Source organism: Puma concolor, chromosome D1, assembly GCF_028749965.1.
Source record: "Puma concolor isolate L17-30 chromosome D1, mPumCon1.1.hap2, whole genome shotgun sequence".
Taxonomy (NCBI): domain Eukaryota; kingdom Metazoa; phylum Chordata; class Mammalia; order Carnivora; family Felidae; genus Puma; species Puma concolor.
The window spans coordinates 58453783-58481180 of NC_141676.1; the positions used below are offsets into that span (position 1 = coordinate 58453783).

The 27398-nt window shown below is 37.5% G+C and overlaps 1 protein-coding gene across 2 annotated transcripts in view; it reads left to right on the top strand.

Moving 5' to 3' along the window:
- The window catches only part of PPME1 (protein phosphatase methylesterase 1), an 89611-nt gene that overhangs the window by 15992 nt on the left and 46221 nt on the right, over window positions 1-27398 (top strand). For both annotated transcript variants that reach the window (XM_086678289.1, XM_025928265.2), the window contains 2 exons: window positions 18668-18761; window positions 19304-19396. In XM_086678289.1, the coding sequence (XP_086534415.1) occupies window positions 18668-18761; window positions 19304-19396 (187 nt within the window). The remainder of the gene's footprint in view (window positions 1-18667; window positions 18762-19303; window positions 19397-27398) is intronic.

A 27398-nucleotide genomic window follows, 5' to 3' on the forward strand; every position in this document is an offset into this window, starting at 1 on the left:
AGCCCACTACTTTCTGTGTCTTGGATGAGTTATTTAATCTCCCTTGGTTTTAGTTTTCTCATTTGTGAACTAGGAATAGCTACTCCAGAGAGTTGTAGAAATTCATTTGTTTGCCTCTATTCTCTTACCAAACCCCATTAAATTATGATAGAGTAATTTGGAAAAAGGAGTAATACCAAAGAACAAATAGAAGATAGGCTACCAAGATTTAGGAAGATAGCAAGTTGAATATTAACAGAGAAGAGCAAACTGAAAACTACCTGTAGAAGAATGAAAGTGCAAGCTAATCCATATCATAAACCCATAAAGGCTCAGGAATTATAGGTGCTAAGTACCTCTGAAAGTGGGCTAAAACAGGAGGATTGATTGAAAATCTGTACAAAGCACCATTAAATGCCAAAATCTTCTTCTTTCCCTCAGTGTGATGGTTAACTTCTATAGAAATTGAACCAGGGTGTCTCTGGACTCAGAGATGCTAAGCATATGGCCACAAAAGTAAAGCAACAGGATGAAAATAGGGGTTAAGTGAAGGTAGTGAAGGTATACATTCTGTCATCTAGACATGCTCTCATGGCTTGCTCCCTCACCTTTAGGTCGTTGTTAAAGGTGCCTTCCCTAACCACCTGATTTAAAACTACAGTTTTCCCAACCTGGCATTCATTTTCCTCGCTTCCTGATTTGATTTTTCTCCATGACACTTACTGTTACCTGACAAATTTTTACTTATGTTGCCTTCACAGGAATGTGAACACCACAAGAGTAAGGGGTTTTGTCTATTTTGTTCACCAAAATATTTCAGGTGCCTAAAACAGTATCTTGTAGGTGCGCAGTGAATGTTTGTTGAATGAGTGAATGAAAGAGACTATTCAGATCTTTTTCCAGAAGGCTAACGGCTAGTCTTATGTTCCCAGGCAGGAGATTGGAGGATTTTTCTCTGGAGAAATGACTGGCCAAAAAAAAAGACATGCAGATATTGATGTTTGGAGGAAAAATCCCCTACTTAAAAGGCTAGGAATCTACTTGCTAACTGGACACTCATATTCAATAGTCAGCAAGCCTTGCTCTCTCATAGAATCACCAGACATCCAGGAAAAACTTCTAACACAAAAAATAGATACCAAAACAAAATGAGAAAATGAAACAATAATGTATAGAACAAAAAAAAAAGCTTAAACTTGTCAGAGAGACAAGAGATGATATGGCATCTGTGAAACAAGAATAGAATGCTCTTTTAAAAAAGGAGGGGGGAGAACCTGGTTTCAGAGAAAAAGAAATATGTTGGGAATGAAAATATGTATAGTATATATAAATTCAAAAGAAGAGAAAAATTTTTTTTTTAATTTTTTGTTTTCAACGTTTATTTTTGGGACAGAGAGAGACAGAGCATGAACGGGGGAGGGGCAGAGAGAGAGGGAGACACAGAATCGGAAACAGGCTCCAGGCTCTGAGCCATCAGCCCAGAGCCTGACGCGGGGCTCAAACTCACGGACCGCAAGATCGTGACCTGGCTGAAGTCGGACGCTTAACCGACTGCGCCACCCAGGCGCCCCATCAAAAGAAGAGAAAATTTAAGGAATCTTCTAGAAAATACCTTATTCTAGTTTAAGATTGAAATTTAGAAATATGGGGGATAAAAAGATTCTTAGTAAAAACATCTCAACAGTAGTACCTTACTTAGAAGATGGAAAAATGCCTTAAATTTTGAGAAAGAATAACCTAAAATTCCTTTGGCTAGTATTTGCTTACTATATCTTTGTCTCTTTTAACTTTTTTAAATGCTTATTTATTTTGAGAGAGAGTTCACACGCACGCAAGGAAGAAGCTGACAGAGAGGGAGAGAGAATCCCAAGCAGGCTTCATGTTCTCAGCGCAGAGCCTGATGCGGGTCTCAATCCTATGACCCTGGGACCATGACCTGAACCGAAATCAAGAGTTGGATGTTCAACTGACTGAGCCATGCAGGCGCCCCTAGGTCCACTTTAAATTCTCAACTTGAAACTTCTTAGAATATATAAGTGGTATAAATTTAGCCCAAGTCCATTTGAGAACTGTCTGTGGTTATAGCTTCATCAGAGAAGGGTTTTTTTTCTTTCTTCTGCCTTCTATTTTGTTTGTGTCAAGTTTTTAATTACATTCTAGTTAGTAAACATATAGAATAGTATTGGTTTCAGGAGTAGAGTGTAGTGATTCATCACTTACATATAACACAGTGCTCATCACAAGTGCCCTCCATAATACCCATCACCAATTTAGCCCATCCTCTGCCCACCTCCCCTCCATCAGCCCTCAGTTTTTGTTCTCTATAGTTAAGAGTCTCTTATGGTTTGCCTACCTCTTTCTCTCTGCCCCCCCTTCCCTATGTTCATCTGTTTTGTTTCTTAAATTTCATATATGAATGAAATCATATGGTATTTGTCTTTTCTGACTTGTTTCACTTAGCATACATAATACACTCTAGCTCTATCCACAGTGTTACAAATGGTAAGATTTCATTCTTTTTGATGGCTGAGTAATATTCCATTGTGTGTGTGTGTGTGTGTGTGTGTGTGTGTGTGTGTGTGTGTGTGTGTGTGTGTGTATACATCTTTATCCATTCATTGGTCAGTGGACATTTGGGCTCGTTCCATAATTTGGCTGTTGTTGATAATGCTGCTGTAAACATCAGGGTGCATGTGCCCCTTCAGATCAGTATTTTTGCATCCTTTGGGCAAATACCTAGTAGTGCAATTGCTGGGTCATAAGGTAGTTTTATTTTTAACTATTTGAGGAACCTCCATACTGTTTTCCAGAGTGGCTGCACCAGTTTACATTCCCACCAACAGCGTAAGAGGGTTCCCCCTTCTTTGCATCCTCGCCAGTATCTTTTGTTTTCTGTGTTGTTAATTTTAGCCATTCTGACAGGTGTGAGGTGATATCTCATTGTAGTTTTGATTTGTATTTCTGTGATGATGAGTGATGTTGAGCATCTTTTACATGTGTATGTTAGCCATCTGTATGTCTTCTTTGGAAAAATGTCTATTCATGTCTTCTGGCCATTTCTTAACTGCGTTATTTGTTTTTTGGGTATTGAGTCTGATAAGTTCTTTATAGATTTTGGATACTAACTCTTTATCAGATATGTCATTTACAAATCTCTTCTCCCATTCCATTGGTTGCCTTTTAGTTTTTTATTTTCTCTGTGCAGAAGCTTTTTATCTTGATGAAATCCCAATAGTTCATTTTTGTTTTTCTTTGCCTTGCCTTAGGAGAAATATCTAGTAAGAAGTTGCTATGCCGATGTCAGAGAGGTTTCTGCCTGTGTTTTCTTCTAGGATTTTGATGGTTTCCTGTCTCACATTTAGGTCTTTCATCCATTTTTTCATTTATTTTTGTGTATGGTGTAAGAAAGTGGTCCAGTTTCATTCTTCTGCATGTTGCTGTCCAGTTTTCACAGCACCATTAGTTGAAGAGACTGTCTTTTTTCCATTGGAGAGTCTTTCCTGTTTTGTTGAAGATTAATCATATGGTTGTGGGTCCATTTCTGGGTTTTCTATTCTGTCCCATTGATCTGTGTGTCTGTTTTTGTGCCAGTACCATGCCGTCCTGATGATTACAGCTTGAAGTCCAGGATTGTGATGCCTCCTGCTTTGCTTCTCTTTTTCAAGATTGCTTTGGCTATTCGGGGTCTTTTATGGCTTCCTAGGGGAATTCTACCAAACATTTGAAGACTAATACCTATTCTTCTCAAACTGTTCCTAAAAATAGAAATAGAGAACCTCCAAACTCATTCTACGAGGCCAACATTATTTTGATTCCAAAACCACTAAAACGAAGAATCACAGGCTAGTATCCCTGATGAACATGGATGCAAAAATTCCCAACAAGATAACTGGCAAATCTAATCCAACAGTACGTTAAAAGAATTACTCACCATGATCATCTGGGATTTATTCCTGGGCTGCAAGGGTGGTTCAGTATTTGCAAATCAATCAATGTGATACACCACATTAACAAAAAGGGTAAGAACTAGATGAAAAAGTGTTTGACAAAATATGTCCATTCCTGATAAAAACTGTCAACAAAGTAGGTTTAGAGAGAACATACCTCATCATAGAGGCCATTTACAAAAGACCCACAGCTAATATCCTCAATGGGGAAAAACTGAGACCTTATCCTCTATGGTCAGGAACAAGACAAGGGATGTCCAGGCTCACCATTGTTATTTAACATAGTACTGGAAGTCCTAGTCTCTGAAATCAGGCAACAAAAAAATAAAAGGCACCCAAATTGGCAAGGAAGAAGTCACACTTTCACTATTTTGCAGATGACATGATACTCTATGTAGAAAATACTCCACCAAAAAATTGCTACAACTGATGGACAAATTCAGCAAAGTCACAGGATACAAAATCAGTGTACAAAAATCTTTTGTATATCTATACTCCAATAATGAAGCAGCAGAATGAAATCAAGGAATCAGTCCCATTTGCGGTTGCACCAAAAACCATAAGATACCTAGGAATAAACCTAACCAAAGTGGTAAAAGATCTGTACTCTAGAAACTGTAGAACACTTATGAGAGAAATTGAAGATGACACAAAGAAATGGAAAAAACATTCCATGCTCATAAATTGGAAGAACAAAATAGTGTTAAAATGTCTATACTACCTAGGGGTGCCTGGGTGGCTCAGTGAGTTAAGCATCCGACTTCAGCTCAGGTCATGATCTCACAGTTAGTGAGTTTGAACCCCGTGTTAGTCTCTGTGCTGACAGCTCAGCCTGGAGCCTGCTTCCAATTCTGTGTTTCCTGCTCTCTCTGCCCCTCCCCCACTTGCAGTCGGCCTCTCTCTCAAAACTAAACATTTAAAAAAACCCACATTTTAATTAACTAATTAATTAATTGTATTTTTTATGTATTATTATTTTTAATATAATTTATTGTCAAATTGGCTTACATACAACACCCAGTGCTCATCCCAACAAGTGCCCTCCTCAGTGCCCATCTCCTATTTTCCCCACTCCCATCCACCCTCAGTTTGTTCTCTGTATTTAAGAGTCTCTTGTGGTTTGCGTCAAGTTACAGAGCCTTCCCTCTCTGTAATTATTTTTTCCCCTTCCCTTCCCCCATGGAGTTCTGTTAAGTTTCTCAAGATCTACATATGAGTGAAAACATAAGATATCTGTCTCACTCAGTATAATACCTTCCAGTTCCATCTATGTTGCCACAAATGGCATGATTTCATTCTTTCTCATTGCCAAGTAGTATTCCATTGTATATATAAACCACCTCTTCTTTATCCATTCATCAGTTGGTGGACATTTGGCTCTTTCCATAATTTGGCTATTGTTGAAAGTGCTGCTATAAACACTGGGGTACAAGTGCCCCTAATGCATCAGCACTCCTGTATTCCTTGGGTAAATTCCTAGCAGTGCTATTGCTGGGTCATAGGGTAGATCTATTTTTAATTTTTTGAGGAACCTCCACACTGTTTTCCAGAGTGGCTACACCAGTTTGCATTCCCACCAGCAGTGCAAGAGGTTTCCCATTTCTCCACATCCTCGCCAGCATCTGTAGTTTCCTGATTTGTTCATTTTAGCCACTCTGACCTGTGTGAGGTGGTATCTCAGTGTGGCTTTGATTTGTATTTCCCTGATGATGGTGACATTGAGCATCTTTTCATGTGTCTGTTGGCCATCTGGATGTCTTCTTTGGAAAAGTGTCTATTCATATCTTCTGCCCATTCCTTCACTGGATTATTTGTTTTCCAGGTGTTGAGTTTGGTGAATTCTTTATAGATTTTGGATACTAACCCTTTATCTGATATGTCATTTGCAAATATCTTTTCCCATTTCGTTGGTTGCCTTTTAGTTCTGTTGATTGTTTCCTTTGCAGTGCAGAAGTTTTTAATCTTGATGAGGTCTCAATAGTTCATTTTTGCTTTTAGTTCCTTTGCCTTTGTAGATGTGTCAAGCAAGAAATTGCTGCAGCTGAGGTCAAAGAGGTTTATCCTGCTTTCTCCTCTACGGTTTTGATGGTTTCCTGTCTCACATTCAGGTCATTTATCCATTTTGAGTGTATTTTTGTGAATGGTGTAAGAAAGTGGTCTAGTTTCATTCTTCTGCATGTTGCTGTCCAGTTCTCCCAGCACCATTTGCTAAAGAGACCACCTTTTTTCCATTGGATGCTCTTTCCTGCTTTGTCAAAGATTAGTTGGCCATACATTTTTGGGTCCAATTCTGGGTTCTCTATTCTACTCCATTGGTCTGTGTGTCTTTTTTTGTGCTAGTACCATACTATATTAATGATTACAGCTTTCTGATAAAGGCTAAAGTCTGGGATTGTGATGCCTTCCGCTTTGGTTTTCTTCTTCAATATTACTTTGGCTATTCGGGGTCTTTTGTGGTTCCATACAAATCTTAGGATTGTTTGTTCTAGCTTCAAGAAGAATACTGGTGCAATTTTGATTGGGATTGCATTGATAGTGTAGATTGCTTTGGGTAGTATTGACATTTTAACAATATTTATTCTTCCTATCCACGAGCTTGGAATTTTTTTCTTTTCTTTTTTTTTTTTTTTTTTGTCTTCTTCATTTTCCTTAATTAGCTTTCTATAATTTTCAACATGCAGACAGATCTTTTACATCTTTGGTTAAGTTTATTCCTAGAACACACATACGTACAATTTTAGTCAACATTTCTGAAGTTTGCTCTATCAACATTCCTAATTACCATTGATGGAAACAGTCCCTGACATAAAATTTCTATACCTAGGAAAACTGTTAGTCAAGTATGAAAATGGGATAATAGCATTTTCTGGCATGCAGAGTTTCAAAATTTATCTCCCTTTCTCAAGAAGCTAACAGAGGATGTGTTCCATCAAAATAAGAGAATACATCAAGAAAAACGTGGGATATGGGAATCAGGGATTCAGCACAGGAAAAAGGCAAAAGGAATTCCCAGGATGATGGTGAAATGACAGCAACTCATCATATCCAGAGAGCAAACAGTCCTATTTGGAGGAGACTGGTAGGTGCCAAGAATGGAAATTTACAAAGAAAAAATGGATCTAATAGATTATTTAACATTATTATATTAAGAGAAGTTTTACAGATTTCTCAAAGGCTTTTTTTCATTAATAAAAGTTAATAGTGAAATATACATTCAGAAGGGTTTAAAATATGCGTGTGCAGTTCAGAGAAGAATAAAATAAATGCCCATGTATCTACCACCTGGCTTATGAAATTGAACATTGTTAGCCTTTAAAAGCCTGTTTGCCTCTCCCCAAAAGCACCTCTACTCCCCACAATCTTGAATTGTATGTTTATCATTCTCTTGCTTTTCTTAATAGTTTTGTCGCCTATGCATATATCCATAAAAAAGATAATTAGTTTTGCCTGTTCTTGAACTTTGTTATTAATGGACTGCATTTATTCTATGCTTATTTCTTCCTCTAAATGTATTTCTGAAATTCATCCATGTTACTGTATATAATTCTAGCATATCCATTCCCACTGCTGTGCCATATTGAGTTATCTGAATATATCTCAATTTATATATTCCTCTGGTGATAGACTTAGTTTGCTTGTTATTCTTTGGCTTTATGGAAATGCTTCTATGAACATCTTTTTACATGTATCTTAATACCTCTGTGCAGATGTTTCCTTGTGTAGTGAAACTACTAGAGTGAAGGGTACTTGTTCAATTTTACCAGGTGGTGACTCACTGTTTTCCAAATAGTTTTCCCATTTATACTTCCACCGGCAATTCCATCTGATTTAGATCCTCTCCAACACCTAGTGTTGTCTGGCTTTGTATTTTGTCAACATAATGGGTGTGAAATTATACCTAACTCTGATTTAAAATTTCATGTCTCTAAAAAATAAACATAATAAAACTTCATGTCTCCATGAACAAAATTGGGAACCCTTTCATAATATTTGTGGGCTATTTGTGTTTCCTCTTTTGTGAACTGTCCACTAATATTTTTTGCTTATAAAAAGCTCTTATGAAACAATGATAATTTCATTAAGAAAAATAAGCAAACAAAATAAAAGACAATCGTTCTGGAAAAAATAAGAAGTCGCGCAAGAAAGAAAGTATAATCCGTATACCATGTGGCTTAGCTGTGAACAACATTTCTGCAGTAACTAACATTTATGAAGTATTTTTGTGCCTACTTGTTACTGTTTTTCAAACCTTACACTTGAGATTTAGGCAGAGATGGATTTGCTAATGGTCACAAAGCTTACAATTACTAGAAATGAAATTTAAACTTAAATAATCAGTACACAGCCATAACGTAAAAACTGTATATGGTGGGGTTTTTCCTCCTCATGGATCAATCTCTTTAAGCTATCCTGCCATAAGCAAAGGTATGGAAGATCTATATATCGGTCATCACTGATACAAAGAAGGAAGGTGAGCTTAAGATACCATGTACTTTTCTGGTCCATGTGCAGAGTCATGGTCCAAACCAGTAATGTGGTCCCCACTGGGTAGTGATCCAGGTTCTCTCTATTCATCCTCATAGCTGGTAGTTTTGCATGAGCATTATGGAGTAGAATATGATTAACATCCCCCAGGGAAAGAGCTTAGACCTGATGAAGAGATGGGGGTAGGCATGGAACTCAGGCCTCGAGTGCTCTCCATGATTTGACTTCCAGATGTTCAGCGTGCTCACTCCCACGCCAGGGAGTGCTACAAAGTAGGTGAGGGCCTTCCACCTTCAAGTTGAGCCCTCCTTGGCTGTGGGTGCCACTTGAAATGGACCATCCCAGCTGTGCCCTGGATTGACCTAGCAGGTTTTTTGCTCTTACATTTAGGTTTATGATCCTCTGTGATTTACTTATTTGTGTAGTTGTAAGGGAGGGGTTCAGATTCATTGATATATGAATATCTAATTGTCCTAACACCATTTATTATCAAGACTGTTTTTTCCCCAGTGAATTGTCTTGGTCCTTTGTTGAAAATCTATGGACTGTAAGTGTTAGAGTTTATTTCTGGACTCTCAGTTCTGTTTGATCTATCTATATGTCTACTCTCATGCTTGTACCACAGTATTCCATTTCCCTTTACTGGAAACCTTATCAGAATTCAGGAAGGAGGCTTCTCTTTATTAGCTTCAGCCCAATGGTGATGATGATAATAATAGTAATAATAATAATAATAAATAATTTCCTGAGGCACCAAGCTAAGTGCTTTATGCACATTAGCTCATTTTTTACTGTCAACAGATATTCATTAATGTGTCGGACCCCAAGAGTACATTGGTGAACAAAGGGAGAACGTTCTTGCTCTCCTGGATCTCACATTAGTAGCAAACTAGGTGGAGTGATCTAACAAATATAAGAACAAACTAATTTTAGGAAATGATTAGTTCTATGATAAAAATAGAACAGGCTAATTTGAGAGTAACCAAGGGAGAAGGCTACTTTAATCCTCATTACAACCCCTATAAAATTGGCATTATAACCCTATCTCACATGAAGAAACTCAGGCATAGAGAAATTAAATGACTTGGCCAAGGTCACACAATTAATAAAGGCAGAACTGGGTTATGAAAACAAACTTTTAGTGTGTAGCAAATGGAAAACTTATTTAGGTTTAGGAAGTATTAAGAATGTAGTATCACTTCAGGGCACCTGGGTGGCTGGCTCAGTCAGTTAAGCATTCAGCTTTGGCGCAGGTCATGATCTCATGGTCCATGAGTTCTAGTCCCGTGTCAGGCTCTGTGCTGACAGCTCAGAGCCTGGAACCTGCTTTGCTTTCTGTGTCTCCCTCTCTCTCTGCTCTTCTCCCCTCACGCTCTGTCTCTCTCTTAAGAAGAAATAAACATGTAAAAAAGAAAAAAGAATGTGGTATTTCCTCATAATTTTCTTCCTTTTTAAATTTTTTGTCTTTCTGCCAGAAATAGGTTGCTATGGTCAAAGTATAGGCCCAGAGATCTTATTTAGGATTCATACATGAGCTTCTTGAAGCCAGTGCAGTTGTGTGCAGAATATATGTATGTGCACTGGTTTCTGGAATGAGGGTTTATAAAGCTTCTGAATGGAGTCTGTGACAATAGCAAAGGATCTAAAAGCACATTTGATTCACATGATTTAGGCAGGAATTGTATTTCCTTTGTGTCTCCCACTGTACCATTTTGTTCTGTGTCTGCCAAACTCTTTCCTCCGGTAACAAGACTTGGAAGGAAATTATACATTTATTATGTTGGTTTGAAATAAACTTTATTCTGACATAAATTCTGTGGACATTTACCTCCCAGTGTAGATTTTTATTTACCAATTATTGGACTTAATAATTCATCTCTGTTAGTTCAAAACTTCAGAATTGACTTGGGTTCTACTATCAGTCATTTTCCATGTCTTGAACATTCCTGAGATTTGTTGATTGCCTTTTTGAAAAGTCTATGTTTCCCTCCTTTTTAATTCCATTGCCAGTCTAGACTCCCATCTTCTAACCAGATTATTGCAGCAACGTTTTTTTTTTTTTTCCGGAATCAAATTCATCTTGTACCTTTCACCACATTGATCTTTCTAAAATACTTTAATCTGAACCACTGAAACTCTATCAGGCTTTTGGGACCAACCCCAACACACAAATAACAGAAAAAGAAATGAATTCCCCACTATATTGCATCTAATGGCATTATTTTTCCATGATCTGCTTTTAGTTGTATCAGTTTCTTTTAGTTTTTCAAAACTGTTTTACTTATTTCCACCTTGTTGCAGTTAACTATTTTATTTTGTCTTTTATCAGTGCTCACTATGACAGGCAGACACCATACTGGGTTCTTATTGGTGCCCTTCTCTCTGCCAGAGTTGTCTTCCATACCCTTCCCTATTTCCATCAGTCCAAATTCTGTCTGTCCTTCAATGACTTAATAGCTTAATAGCTTAAATGTTACTTTTTCTTTGAAACCTCTTTTTATTTCCTAAGCTAAAAGTAATCTTTTTTTTTTTTTAAAGTAATCTTTATTCCCTCCTTTAGCTATATCTCTTAGGGCATTTAACTCTACCTTATGTTAGACATTTATGTAGTTAACATTAGTTTCTTGACAGCAGAGGGATTGTGTCACTAGTTTTATAATTATCCCAGTATCGCCCATCACGCCACCTCAGTTCCGGCATAATACATATACTAGATTTTGGTGAATAAAACCTCATTTTTAAAGTATAAATTAACCTCGTTATGCTTTTTTAAGTTATTTTCATTACTTCAAAATTCTTCCATTATGACTTCTTGGGGAAAGAAAGTAATTTATTTTAAAAATTATAGCTAAAAAGAGCCTATACAGGCTGTAATGACTATAAAATAGGTAGGCTTAAAAGCATAAAAAGCAAACTATTCATTTATTTTTTAGTTTGCATCCAAGTTAGTTAACATAGTGCAACAATGATTTCAGGAGTAGATTATTTAATGCCCCTTACCCATTTAGCCCATCCCTCCCTCCCTCAACCCCTCCAGCAACCCTTCATTTGTTCTTTATATTTAAGAGTCTCTTCTGTTTTGTCCCCCTCCCTGTTTTTGTATTATTTTTGCTTCCCTTCCCTTCTGTTCATCTGTTTTATATCTTAAAGTTCTATGTGAGTGAAGTCATATGATATTTGTCTTTCTCTGACTGATTTCGCTTAGCATAATACCCTCTAGTTCCATCCACATAGTTGCAAATGGCAAGATTTCATTCTTTTTGATTGCCAAGTAATACTCCATTGTATATGTATACCACATCTTCTGTATCCATTCATCCATCAATGGACATTTGGGCTCTTTCCATACTTTGGCTATTATTGATAGTACTGCTATAAACATTGGGGTGCATGTGCCCCTTCGAAACAGCATACCTATATACCTTGGATAAATAGTAGTGCAATTGCTGGGTCATAGGGTAGTTCTATTTTTAATTTTTGAGGAACCTCCATACTGTTTTCCAGAGTGGTTCATTTTTCTGCATATTGCTGTCCAGTTTTCCCAGCACCATTTGCTGAAGAGACTGTCTTTATTCTTTCCTGCTTTGGATGTTCTTTCCTGCCTTGTCAAAGATTAGTTGGCCATATGTTTGTGGGTCCATTTCTGGGTTCTCTATTCTGTTCTATTGATCTGGGTGTCTGTTTTTGTGTCACAAACTATTTTTATAAACCAAAACTACATCATTAAAATAGAGTATTCTTTCTGACTAGAATATAAAGATTGATGTGAGATCTTGCTGTCTACTTCATGTCTAACATTGGTTGCAAATTACCTGAACTCGTAGAGTATATAAACAATTATGTGTTCAAATGTACTACAAAAGAGTATGCCAGGAAAGTCTCTGTGGGAGTAGGAACAACCTTTGGAGGTATAGATTATTGGCTCTTTAACCAGATGGGAATTACTCATATGTTGGTATAAATTGGGTAGTCCTTAGAACTTTATTATTTTTTTTAATGAAGGGAATTAGAAGTGCAAGGTGTCCTCCTAGGACTAATTTCTATTTATACAAAGTAATTTCTCCTTAATGGGTAATCTTCTCTGGTGCCTGGCCAACTTGGAAAGTTTCTGTGGCCTGTGGCAAAGACCCTGAAAAGGAAACTTCTGATAACGTACTCTAAAGCCTTATTACTTTTCAGAAGCATAAATGAAAGAGTGAGAGAGAAAAGAAAAGATCTGAGAATTAATATAGCATTGGGGTAAAGAGCAGAGACTTTTAAGAGTGATGGAACTGGATTTGAATCCTGTCACTGCCATTTAGTAGTTAGTTGTATAACCTTGGTCAAGTGACTTTATATCTCTAAATCTGTCATCTGTGAAATGGGGATAAAAATAACTTGAAGTTTTGTGAGGATTAAATGGAATCATGCCTATAAATTACTTGGCAGAGTGACTCACTGTTGTGGCACAGTAAATGTTAGATACTATTACTGTGATGATGCCCTGAGTCCAGACATCAAAAATTCATGCATAGATCCTTAAAATCAATTATAACATGTTTGACATACCATGTGTGGTTGTTATACTCAAATTAGTATATATGTAGGTGGATTTGTGAGTGATGGGTGAGTCAGTAGAACTAAGAGTTCTACTTTTAGTTTTCCAGTAGGAATTCAAGTACAACTAGCAAACCAGAAAAAATAAGTCAATGCTGAAATTGGAAATTACTTCTACAGAGGCAGTTTTTCTATCAGAAGTTAGGATTTTACCCGTTTTCTGAGCAACTACTAAATCCAGATGTATTAGATTCTTTTGAAAGATATGTTATTTTATTCAGTCACTATAATCCAATGCAGAAAGAATTTAGGTAATTTGAATTTCCCCAAATACATACTCTAATTGTTAGAGATTTGCAGGGAATTATTGGAAAATGGTAGGAACTGTGAGGAATTTGAACTCTTCTCTCATTCCAGATCATTTACTCTACCTTTTTATTCTTCAACTCTCACAACTTGGGCATCTCAACTCTCTCAACTTGGGGATCTTTAAAAATTGTCAGTGCAGGGACGCCTGGCTAGCTCAGTCGGTTGAGTGTCCCAACTCTTGATTTCGGCTCAGGTCATGATCCCAGGATTGAGAGATTGAGCCCCACCTCAGGCTCTACGCTGAGCGTGGCGCCTACTTGGGATTCTCTCGCCTTCTTCCACTGCCCTTACCCCGTGTGCACTCTCTCTCTCCCACTCTCTAAAATTAAAAAGAAATTAGTGCCTAGGCCACACGTCAAGCCATTTGAATCAGTTTCTAGAAGTGAAACCCAAGCATCAGTATTTTTAAAAGTTGCTTTTCTGGATGTGAGGGTGATATTGCTGCGACATCTGTCACCCCATTGATCGCCAGGATTAATTCAGCTGATCTGGCTGGCTAGGCAGGTGTCCCCTTCCTCCCTCACCGCTTCATGTGCATCCTTCCAGAAGCTGCGCACTTGGCTGAAGAGGACGACCTTCCCCGATAGAGGAGGATTGTTCTTCAGTCAAGGATATACAAGTAGCCGCGCTCCCCTGCTAAAACCTGTAAACAAGCTCTCAAGGTCCATTTGTAGGAGAATGTCGGGTAGTCAAGCTTTCAAGACTCCAGACACATCCAAGTAAGGCGCTGCACGTGGCAGTCTGCCTTTCTTAAAAAAAAAAAAAAAAAAAAAAAAGTTCCTTTGGTAAATGTTATTACATAGATCAAGAACTACTACCTGTTCAATGCCAGAAGAGTGTAGATGTTCAATAAATGTTTGACTGTTGAAAGAATACCTAACTGTGCAGTTTCTCCATTGTAATTACAGTATTAAAGTCAACCTAGAGTGCTTTTGTACTAATTTAAGTCTTTAAAAGGGGTTTTGTAGTATACTTTGTTCTGCATTTGCCCCCATGGCATATACAGGAAAATACTTGGCAGGAGGTAATGTTTTGTTGCTGATAGAATTCTGAATTCCCTCCATTACTGAGAAGAATAGGTGTGGAAATAGGATAAGACACAAGGTTCCTTTCTTGTGTCTCATCCAAGGTTGAAGATACAGGTTGTAAATAGATATTTATTGGTTATTTTTGTTTTATTTTAAAATAATTTTATTTTTAAAAATAATTTCTGGTTCAAAAATTAAAAGGGGTATACATTGAAAATTGTCCCTCTAATCTTCCAGATATAGTTCCCCTCCCAGAATATATCTGTATTATATCAGTATTCTTCCAGAGGTATTATATATGCACATACTTCCCATTTTTACCCAAATGGTAAAACACATCATGTTTGTATACTTAACAGTGTATCTCATCCATATACAAAGAATGTTATCAGTATATAATTCCTTCCATCTTTTTATAGCTATATTATTTCTGTGTACCACAATTTATTTTAATCTATCACCTGTTGATGGATACTTAAATTGTTACTGATTTTTCTCTATTGAAAACAATGCTACATTAATAGATATGCCATATCTTTGGATAAATTCCTAGAAGTTCAAGGTATTGCCAGTTTGTCTTTTATGAAGGTTGTGTACTGATTAGTTGGGAGATGATGAAAACAACATGAAATAATATGAGGGATTAAAGGTATAAACAAGGAATGGTGATCAAAAATGATTATAGCAGGAGTGTGCCTGGGTGGCTTAGTTGGTTCAATATCTGACTTTTGATTTCAGCTCAGGTTGTCATCTCATGGGTTCGTGAGTTTGAGCCCCACATTGGGCTCTGTGCTGACAGTGCAGAGCCTGCTTGGAACTCTCTCTCCCCATCTATTTCTGTTCCTCCCCCCCTCCCCAATCTCAAAATAAATAAAAATTTTTAAAAATTATTATAGCAGGAATGATATTAGAGTGACTTGAGAGGATAGGCATGAGCCTATAACTAAGAACAAGGAGAGGGGCGCCTGGGTAGTTCAGTTGGTTAAGCATCTGACTTTGGCTCAGGTCATGATCTCACAGTTCATGGGTTTGAGTCCCACATCAAGCTCTGTGCTGACAGCTTGGAGCCTGGAGCCTGCTTTGGATTCTGTGTCTTCCTCTCTCTCTGTCTGTCCCCTGCTTGCATTCTGTCTCTCCCTCTCTCAAAAATAAATAACATTAAAAAAATTTTTTTTTAAAGAGCAAGGAAAGAGAATTAGCAGGTTTTCTGACATATGTATACAGATTATATCTGTGATTAAAATATGCTAATGAATTTTCTAAAATCCTAACATTTTTACTCTTTTTTTTTTTTTTTTAATTTTTATTTTTATTTTTGGGACAGAGAGAGACAGAGCATGAACGGGGGAGGGGCATAGAGAGAGGGAGACACAGAATCGGAAACAGGCTCCAGCCCAGAGCCCGACGCGGGGCTCGAACTCACGGACCGCGAGATCGTGACCTGGCTGAAGTCGGACACTTAACCGACTGCGCCACCCAGGCGCCCCACATTTTTACTCTTAAATCTATATTTGAACTTTTTAAGACACACTTTTAATGTGATGGTTTCTGTATGAAAACTCCTCATTCTTTAAGAGAAAATACCCCTCGGGATTTATACCTGGGATGCAGGGCTGGTTCAATATCCGCAAAACAATTAACGTGATTCATCACATCAATAAAAGAAAGGACAAGAACCATATGATCCTCAATAGGTGTAGGGAAAGCATTTGACAAAATACAGCATCCTTTCTTGATAAAAACCCTCAAGAAAGTAGGGATAGAAGGAGCATACCTCGAGATCATAAAAGCCATATATGAACGACCCAATGCTAATATCCTCAATGGGGAAAAACTGAGAGCTTTCCACCTAAGGTCAGGAACAAGACAGGGATGTCCACTCTCACCACTGTTACTCAATGTAGTATTAGAAGTCTTAGCCTCTGCAATCAGACAACACAAAGAAATAAAAGGCTTCCATATTGGCCAGGAGGAAGTCAAACTTTCACTCTTTGCAGAAGACATGGTACTCTATATGGAAAACCCAAAAGATTACACCAAAAAACTGCTAGAATTGATTCATGAATTCAGCAAAATTGCAGGATATAAAATCAATGCACAGAAATCAGTTGCATTCCTATATACCAACAATGAAGCAACAACAGAAAGAGAAATCAAGGAATCGATCCCGTTTACAGTTGCATCAAAAAACATAAAATACCTAGGAATAAATCTAACCAAAGAGGTGAAAAATCTACACACTGAAAACTATAGAAAGCTTATGGAAGAAATTGAAGAAGACACAAAGAAATGGAAAAAGATTCCATGCTCCTGGATAGGAAGAACAAATATTGTTAAAATGTCGATACTACCCAAAGCAATCTACATATTCAACGCAATCCCTATCAAAGTAACACCAGCATTCTTCACAGAGCTAGAACAAAGAATTGTAAAATTTGTATGGAACCAGAAAAGACCCCAAATAGCCAAAGCAATCTTGAAAAAGAAAACCAAAGCAGGAGGCATCGCAATCCCAGACTTCAAGCTATACTAAAGCTATAATCATGAAGACAGTATGGTACTGGCACAAGAACAGACACTCAGATCAATGGAACAGAATAGAGAACCCAGAAATGGACCCACAAACGTATGGGTAACTAATCTTTGACAAAGCAGGAAAGAATATCCAATGGAATAAAGACAGTCTTTTCAGCAAGTGGTGCTGGGAAAACTGGACAGTGACATGCAGAAGAATGAACCTGGACCACTTTCTTACACCATACACAAAAATAAACTCAAAAGAGATGAAAGACCTAAATCTAAGACCTAATCTAGATTTAGACCTAAATCTAAAGGAAGCCATCAAAATCCTCAAGGAGAAAACAGGCAAAGACCTCTTTGATCTTGGCCGCAGCAACTTCTTACTCAGCACGTCTCTGGAGGCAAGGGAAACAAAAGCAAAAATGAACTACTGGGACCTCATCAAAATAAAAAGCTTCTGCACAGTGAAGGAAACAATCTGCAAAACTAAAAGGCAACCGACAGAATGGGAGAAGATATTTGCAAATGACATATCAGATATAGAGTTAGTATCCAAAATCTGCAAAGAACTTATCAAACTCAACACCCAAAAAACAAATAATCTAGTGAGAAATGGGCAAAAGATATGAATAGACACTTCTCCAAGGAAGACATCCAGATGGCCAACCGACATATGAAAAAATGCTCAACATCCCTCAGCATCAGGGAAATACAAATCAAAACCACAATGAGATACCACCTTACACCTGTCAGAATGGCTAACATTAAAAAGTCAGGCAACATGGGGCGCCTGGGTGGCTCAGTCGGTTGGGCGGCCGACTTCGGCTCAGGTCACGATCTCACAATCCGTGAGTTCGAGCCCCGCGTCGGGCTCTGTGCTGACCGCTCAGAGCCTGGAGCCTGTTTCAGATTCCGTGTCTCCCTCTCTCTCTGACCCTCCCCCGTTCATGCTCTGTCTCTCTCTGTCTCAAAAATAAATAAACGTTAAAAAAATTAAAAAAAAAAAAAAGTCAGGCAACAACAGATGTCGGCGAGGATCTCTTTTGCATTGTCGGTGGCAATGCAAGCTGGTGCAGCCACTCTGGAAAACAGTATGGAGGTTCCTCAAAAAACTAAAAATAGAACTACCCTACGACCCAGCAATTGCACTACTAGACATTTATCCAAGGGATACAGGTGTGCTGTTTCGAAGGGACACATGCACGCCCATGTTTATAGCAGCACTATCAACAATAGCCAAAGTACGGAAAGAGCCCAAATGTCCATCGATGGATGAATGGAAAAAGAAGATGTGGTATATATACTCAATGGAGTATTACTCGGCAATCAAAAAGAATGAAATCTTGCCATTTGCAACTATGTGAATGGAACTGGAGGGTATTATGCTAAGTGAAATTAGAGAAAGACAAAAATCATATGACTTCACTCATATGAGGACTTTAAGAGACAAAACAGATGAACAGAAGGGAAGGGAAACAAAAATAATATAAAAACAGGGAGGGGGACAAAACATAAGAGACTGTTAAATACGGGGAACAAACTGACGGTTCCTGGAGGGATTGTGGGAGGGGGGATGGGCTAAATGGGTAAGGGGCATTAAGGAATCTACTCCTGAAATCATTGCTTCGCTATATACTAACTACTTTGGATGTAAATTTTAAAAAATAAAAAATAAAATTAAAAAAAAAAAATACCCCTGCCTGCAGTTTTCATTTCAGATTTACATTTAGCATTTGTTGATCAAGATTTTATCTTTTCATGCATAACTATACTTGAACTCTCTCTCTCTTTTTTTTTCCTTAGCCCTGGAAGAAAGCGAGACTTTTCCCCTGTTTCTTGGAGTCAGTACTTTGAGTCCATGGAAGATGTAGAAGTAGAGAATGAAACTGGCAAGGATATATCCTTTACAAAATGACTTATTCTTTAACAAGTTTATAATGTTGTCTAAGAAGACATGTGAATTTCTAAAATGTTCTTTCTCCCTGCTGTTTATTTCATTTTTGTTCCCTACCTGTTCTTTGTATAGCATGAAATTTAACCTGTAATTCTGTGCCAACGTCTTACATGGATAAAATTGTCTAATGTGTGGGGAAAGAAGAATTAAATTCCTAAAACTGGTGTATCTCTTAAGGGCCCAGGGGAAGGTTTCATGAATCAAGTGAGTTGAATCAATTTGGCATCTAGAAACCAGGGACTATGTCCTCATTAGGGCAAAGGGAATCTTTTTTTGTTTGCTCATTGAAAGTGGTCATACAGGCTCCATCCTTCAAAAACAGGTTTGGTGTTTCAGAAACTTGTATTTAAGTGTCTCTAAGTTTGTAAGTCTGTAGCTTTGCATAGAGCGTTGTACTGCCTGAGTTTTCTAGTCAGTATTATGATAAAATAATCAAAAACTTCAGTGAGGAAATGCTTAGATATGTTATCTTTAACTATTCATACACTTTTCGAGTTTACAAGAGTGGTTCAGAGGGTCCTGTCCTACTCCTTCTGCATGGAGGAGGCCATTCTGCCCTATCCTGGGCTGTGTTCACGGTAAGTAAGTAGTTGATAGTAATAGTTGATGTTATCACAACGATTGTTTACTTCTGGATGAATTTTACTTACCTAACTCTTTATTCTGTGCTCACTCATATAGCTTGATAGAAGAAGGTTAGGGATGTGAGTTGATTTAAAATATTTGTTATGGTAGGCCCAAGATCACCTGTTCTTTAAAGTTCTTAACTGGGATGAGCTTAGTGCGTGAATTCTTCAAATATTTTATAAAATGTTGCGTATATATTGCATTAGGATAAGGGAGATGGAATTTGTCCCTGATCATATGTAGGGGTCTGTATCTAAATAACTTAAGGAATAGATAAGCAGAAATAATCTACTCAGGTACTTTAGATAGATATAATGTCTATCCTTTATTTGTCTCCTTCATTGAGTGTAGTGTAGTACTTTACACATAGAGATGTTCCATAAATATTTGGAAGATTTTCCTTTTTTATTTTTATTTAAAAAAAATTTTTATGTTTATTTGTTTATTTTGAGAGAGCGAGCAGGGGATGGGCAGAGAGAGAGGGAGACAGAGAATCCCTCTCATGAACTGTGAGATCATGACCTGATCTGAAATCAAGAATAATGGCCAACTAAGTGGCCCAGGTGCCCCTTCCTTCTTTTTTATAATAATGCTTTACATTTTCATGGTACTTGTGAGCTATTGGGAAGTAAACCCTGGTCCAGAGTAGAGGATGTATATCTGTGTGAATGCTACCAGTTCTAGATCTTTCTGATATGCTTAACTCTATGCAAGGAGAGATACTGCTGAGGAGAATACTAGCAACGTTCCATCTAAAATGAAATTATCGTCTTTTCCGCAGATGTACATATTTCTTTACTTACCACCTGGGAGTCTGAAGGACAGAAAATGGGAGCAAGTGGGAATGATGTACTAGATAACGGATCTAGATGGCTATGCAGTTTAGGAGGGCCCTGAACATATCATTTTGTTCCTGGCAGCAGGATTATTGGGAATAGTTCTCAAAACATAGGCACTTACTCATCTGTTACTAAATTACTAAATGATCTGATTCCTATCTTATTTGCTACTTCCTTTCTCCTACCTTAGGACATAGCTGTTTGATTTGCCCGTAAGTGCCAGGCTCTTTCATCTCCCTACACCTGTGTTGTCTAATAGAAATATAATGCAAGCCATAGATGTAATCTTTTTTGCCACATATGTAATTTAAAATCTAGTAGGGGCATAAAATAGCTAAAAAGAAGGAGGTGAAGTTATTTTTAATAATATATATTTTATTTAACTCACTGTACCCAAAGTATTATTTCAACAGGTAATCAATATAAAAATTACTATTGAGATATTTCACTTCATTTTTTTATACTGTCTTTGAAAATCAGTGTGCATTTTAGGCACTTATAAGACATCTCAGTTTGGATTACCCACATTTCAAGTCCTTAATAGCATTGCTTTGATCATTTACATTCTTCAACTAGATAGCTTTTTTGGAGGTTTAGATCATGGCTTATTTATGCCTGGCACATAATTGTATGCTCAAGGAATGTTTCTTGAACGAACAAGTAACAGCATCACACGCCTGTTCCTAATGTAGCAGCTGTAGTAGTAAATGTACTCCGCTTGCCCTGTACTTCTGGTGGTCAGAGCCACCAGAAATTGTTCATGTACTATGACTTGGCTGGCTCTGCTCTAAACTAGTACACTGTCACTGGGCAGCTAACACCAAGACATGGAAGGAAAGAAATGTGTGACTGCAGAGGGGAAAGAAGCTCCCTCTTAATTGGTGTGTCACATTCATACAACGGAGTTAAAACTTGCTAGGGATAGTGACTCCAGGCTCTACCTCGTAAGAAATTTGGCAAAAAGTAATGTTTGGATAGGAAAAGCTTTATTCCAAGGACAGTAGATAGTGGGTCACAAGATTTTATAAAATTTTGATGAGAATTACCTATGTAAGCCAATAGTAGTCTCACTATATTCTTTGAACTTTTGATCTGCTAATATCAAGAGTCCCTAGGACTCTAATATAAAATCAGAGCTAATGTTACTTAGTTGAGTGTTCAGAGTCCTTAGAGATGAGGGATCTGCATAGGGCTAGAACAGATTCCCTATAAAACAGCTATTGCTTTTGACACTAAGGGAAGGAAAAATGAAGTAGGAATTGGAAGATGTGATTTCTAGTCCCAGTTTTGCCAGTATTGGTAATATATCCTTGAAGAAGCTACTTAAACCATTGAGCAAGCCATGTAAACTTTTATTCTCCAAATAGTCTTACATTTCAAGGTTTCCTTGAAAATTATGTAAAATAATGGAATATGAAAACTGTAAATTTTAAAGTCATGTATAAATATTCTAATAAGTGATTTGTTGACATATATCAATAATAAATATTTTTATCTCATAGGTAGAAACAAGTAATGTGGAAAGTGCCTGGCATAGAGGAGGGGATTGATAAATAGCTGCTGACGTTATTATACTTGTTATTGTAGAGGATACTCTAGTTCTTCTTTTACCAAAGTGTATTCTACAAATTACAAATCCCATGAGATATTAATGAAATAGGGTTTTTGTGATTAAATGAGTTTAAGAAATATTACATACGATGTTCTCTTATCTCTCAGAAATTCACTATATATCAGTACATTACTAAAGCCTTAGGCATGTTCTTCTAAGTTAATCTATTTCATTTCAACTGTCTTCTAAATGTATTCTATCACTCAGTTCCTTTTTTCTTCTTTTTTTAATGTTTGTTTATTTCTTTCGAGAGAGACCAGGGACAGAGCAGCAAGTGAAGGATGGGCAAAGGGAAAGAATCCCAAGCAGGTTCTGTGCTGTCAGTACAGATCAACATGGGTCTTGACCTCATGAACTGTGAGATCATGACCTGAACTGAAATCAAGAGTCTGGACATTTAACCGACTGAGCCACCCAGGCACCCCTCAATTCCTTTTTTCTAAAAACATCTATTAGCATTCCAAAACTTTGTGAAAGTTTTTCATAGATAGGTCATTATGCCCCAGTTGTTTACCTGGTTTACTTATATAATCAAGGAAATTCTCTACTACTCAACTTAATGGCTTGGGGTTTTACTGGCTAAATTTACCTGGCCTTTTTTGTTGTTATTCTTGACAGTGTACCAGCCTGCTAAATGAGTTTATATGTGACAGTGCTTTAAAAATAAGAATGGCTATGTAAACATTAGTGCTCTGGCAACTGACTTGACTCCAGAGGTCATATTTTCGTAAACACTAGAACATGATCCAGTAGGCAGTCATGTCAAACAGCAGGAACAGGCCCAAGTACCTTATAATCATGAGAAGCAGAATTTCCCTCAGACATCCACCCAGATGATAATTGGTAAAATAAGGTAGTAAAATAGAAACAAAAAGGCACTAGCATAGCAGGAGGATGAGTGTATTAACAACCAAAAGAAGACAGGGAACAACTGTGATTGATACTTGGGATGCTAGATCATGAGATCCTTGACAGAACTGTGCCTCATTCACTCTTAATATGACAGCATACAGGGCCTGTGTTGGGAGTTGTTGTTCAATAGTTATTCCTTGAGTAAGTTAACATCAGTCTTGAGCAATTAAGAAAAGGTTAAATTTTGTACATTGTATCCTGTTTGAGAAGGAAGAAAAGATGTAATTATCCTAAAGATTTTGTCAAATGTTAGTAAGCCATTTACATATGGCTGATACATAAGGAAGTTATATAACATGGTTAGAATCCCAAACACAGGATATGCTACATCAAAGGACATGAAGAAACAATTCATGGAGAACAAACAGGAGAAAGTTCATCCTCACTAGTAATCAGATATGATTAACATAGGAGGTATCATTTGTTTTTGATATCAAATTAATATTATCCAAAACTAATTCTCAGTGTTGGCAAAGGCACTAGAAAACAAATACATTCTAATTTTTTTTAATGTTTATTTATTTTTTGAGAGACAGAGAATGAGTGGGGGAGGAGCAGAGAGAAAGGGAGACGCAGAATCTAAATCAGGCTCAGGCTGTGAGCTGGCAGCACAGAGCCCAACACAGGGCTTGAACCCACAAGTCGTGAGATCATGACCTGAGCTGAAGTCGCATGCTTAACCAACCGAGCCACCCAGCTGCCCCAATAAGAAATGTTCTAATGCTGCTCTTTTGTGCATATAAGCTTCATAAGAAAAACAAAATAAGTAAGGGTTAGCTTGGTGAAAGCCAGGGTCAGTGGTGTGTGTGGTTTAGAGGGTCCAACTCTTTATTTCAGCTCAGGTCATGATCTCACAGTTCATGACATTGAGTCCCACATCAGGCTCCACGCTCACAGTGTGGAGCCTACTTGGGATTCTCTCAGTCTCTCTCTCTCTCTCTCTCTCTCTCTCTCTCTCTCTCTCTGTGCCCCTCCCTCACTCGTGTATGCGCACATGCTCTTTTTCTCTCTCAAACTTTAAAAAAAAGAAAAATATGAGAGTTCACTCTTTAATAAGATCAACCAATCAGGAAATAACTTGTTAAATCCCTACTTTGTACCAGGCATAATGTTAGGTGGTATGGATACAGTAGAGAATTAAACACATCCTATCCTCTTGTTCATATGATGTTTTAAGTCTAATGGGGAAGATAGGAAAAATGAAGATGGCACATGTAAACAAATAACACAGCAAAAAAATTAAGAAGCTTTCATCTCAAACAGATTGGGGTTTGAATTTCAAAACAACTTAATCTGTCAGGCTTTTGTTTCTCATCTGTAAATGTGTATAATAACACCTAAGTCAATAGGGAAATTGTGAGAATAAATAAAAGATGTGAGCGAGCCTCTTGATAAAGTGTTTGACTCAAGCACTCAGTTTTAGACAAATTTACAGCATCTCTATACAAGATACAAAAGTAACAGAGGAGGAAATTATTAACTCTGGTGACGATTGAGGGGACTATAAGGAAAGTTTCATAAGAGAGAAGACATCTGAACTAGATTTTGAAGACTGAATAGAAGTTGGATTATAAAGAAAGCATTCCAAGGAGAGAGAAATGTAAAAGCAGTGAAAACTGTAACAATGAAGTGTGTTTTGGAAATTATCCGTAGCTTGAGTACAGAGTATGAGGATAGTGAGCAGGGAAAGAGGTGCCTAGAGATCACAGGGGAAAAATTATGGGAGGACCTTTTGTATCAGGAAGTACACCTTATCCTTTAGTTCAGGGTAATAGTAGAGACCTGTTTTTAAACACTTCCCCCATCCATATCCACATTAAGTATATCTTAGGATGTCAAAATTGGCAAGGGGTATGTAAAGTATGTTTAGTTTGAAATAATCACAAACATATCCAGACTGGGAAGTTCTGGAAAGTTGAGTATTTTGATATACCTCTACCTACTTCTAATTGAGTGTCACAGTTATAGGCAATAAGTTATTGAAGGGTGTTAGTCAAGATACTACTATAGCTAATGGATTGGGCCAGAGACACAAATGGAGGCAGGCAGACTAGTTAAAAGACTATTCTTGTATTACACAATTCTAAATATTTGCTATCTTGTGAAATGTTAATTTCTCCCCAAAAGGAGAAAGTTCAATTAATTTTTTTCACCATGTAAAAACACTACTTAGACTGGTACTGTTTTAAGCAGCCCAATTTATTTATGAATGTAGCATCAGTCTAATACTAAAACTAGGCCACAAAAATGCAGGAAAACTATGAGCCAGTTTCAGTTTCAATTATCAAATAGATGCAAAATCCTAAATAACAGCAGATTGAATCCAGTAGTATAGTAAAATAATAAATAGATTAGAAAATCTATCAGTATAAGGGTGCTTGGGTGACTCAGTCAGTTAAGTGTCCAACTCTTGATTTCAGCTCAGGTCATGGTCAGTTTGTGAGATGGAGCCCCACGTCAGGCTCTGTGCTGACAGTGTGGAGCCTGCTTGGGATTCTCTCTCCCCCTCTCTCCCTCTCCCTCTCCCTCTCCCTCTCTTTGCCCCTCCCACTCATTCTGTCTTCCTCTTTCTCTTTCAAAATAAATAAACATTAAAAAAAAACAAAAACAAAAAACGAACATCTATCAGTGTAATTAATCTCTTACTTAACTTGATACCCAAAACAGGACTTGATCAAATACAATACCCACTTAGGTTGCAAACTTCTGGCACCTGGGAATAAGTGAATAACTTCTTTTTTTGTTTTTTAATTTAATTTATTTTTTTTAATTTACATCCAAGTTAGTTAGCATATAGTGCAACAATGATTTCAGGAGTAGATTCCTTAATGCCCCTTACCCATTTAGCCCATCCCCCTCCCACAACCCCTCCAGTAACCCTCTGTTTGTTCTCCATATTTAAGAGTCTCTTATGTTTTGTCCCCTTCCCTGTTTTTATATTATTTTTGCTTCCCTTCCCTTATGTTCATCTGTTTTGCATCTTGAAGTCCTCATATGAGTGAAGTGATATGATATTTGTCTTTCTCTGACTAATTTCGCTTAGCATGATACCCTCTAGTTGCATCCATGTAGTTGCACATGGCAAGATTTCATTCCTTTTGATTGCCAAATAATACTCCATTGTGTATATATACCACATCTTCTTTATCCATAAGTGAATAACTTCCTTAACTTTATTGAATTTATATACCAAAAAATTATATAAATATACTTAGTGGTGAGATATTAGACACTTTCCTTTAAAGTCAGGGACAAGATAGGGGTAATTTTTCCAACATTATACTGGAGGTTCTGGCTAAACAATAAAACTAGGAAGAAAAATGAGTTTTAAAGACTTGAAAAGAATGAGAATTGTCATTACTTACAATATTATTGTCTTTCTAGAATATCAAGGAAAATCAACTGAAAAACTAGTTAAGCCTTAGTTTACAAGGTCAGTATCTTAAAATCTGCCTTTTCTAAGTTGGGAAATATCACAGGAAAAATGATCCTATTCATGAAAGCAACAAAACTATAAAATCTGGGAATAAGCCTTACTTAAAAAAAAAAAATAGCATAAGATATTTATTGAGAAAACATTAAACTTCACAGAATCATGTTCCTGTATGTTCTGACAAACTTGTTAAAATCTCACTTGGGTTTTTCATGAGACTTTATCAACAAACTCTAAAATACACACAGAAAAATAAATGCCCGATAATGACCAAGATAATTTTGAAAAAGTGTGAAGGGACTTGCCCTCTCAGATATGAAAACATACTCTAAAACTATCAATAGTGGGGCGCCTGGGTGGCGCAGTCGGTTAAGCGTCCGACTTCAGCCAGGTCATGATCTCGCGGTCTGTGAGTTCGAGCCCCGCGTCAGGCTCTGGGCTGATGGCTCGGAGCCTGGAGCCTGTTTCCGATTCTGTGTCTCCCTCTCTCTCTGCCCCTCCCCCGTTCATGCTCTGTCTCTCTCTGTCCCCAAAATAAATAAACGTTGAAAAAAAAAAAAATTTAAAGTTAAAACTATCAATAGTGTGGTATCGGCAGAAAGAATCAAGAAATAAACCCATGTATAAAACACAAGTTAATATACCATAAAAATAACAATCCAAATGGATTTAACTACCAAATTAAAAAAAACAAACCTTAAGAACGTATATGATGTTGGGGCAGGGCTTTTTAAAGTTAACCATAAGAAGTAAAAGCCATAAAACCCACAGACCGTGAGATCATGACCTGAGCTGAAGTCGGACGCCCAACTGACTGAGCCACCCAGGTGCCCCAATGTTTATTTTTGAGAGAGAGAGAGAGAGAGAGACAGAATACGACTTGGGGAAGGGCAGAGAGAGGGAGATACAGAATCTGAAGCAGGCTCCAGGCTCTGAGCTGTCAGCACAGCTCAGATCCACAAACCATGACATCATGACTGAGCCAAAGTCAGATGCTTAACTGGCTGAGCCACCCAGATGCCCCAGCAAAAGTAGTTCTAAGAGAGAAGTATATAGCAATACAGGCCTATCTCAAGAAACAAGAAAAAAGCTCAAACAATCTAATCCTCACCTGAAGGAACTAGAAAAAAGCAAAGCCCAAGGTGAGTAGAAGAAAG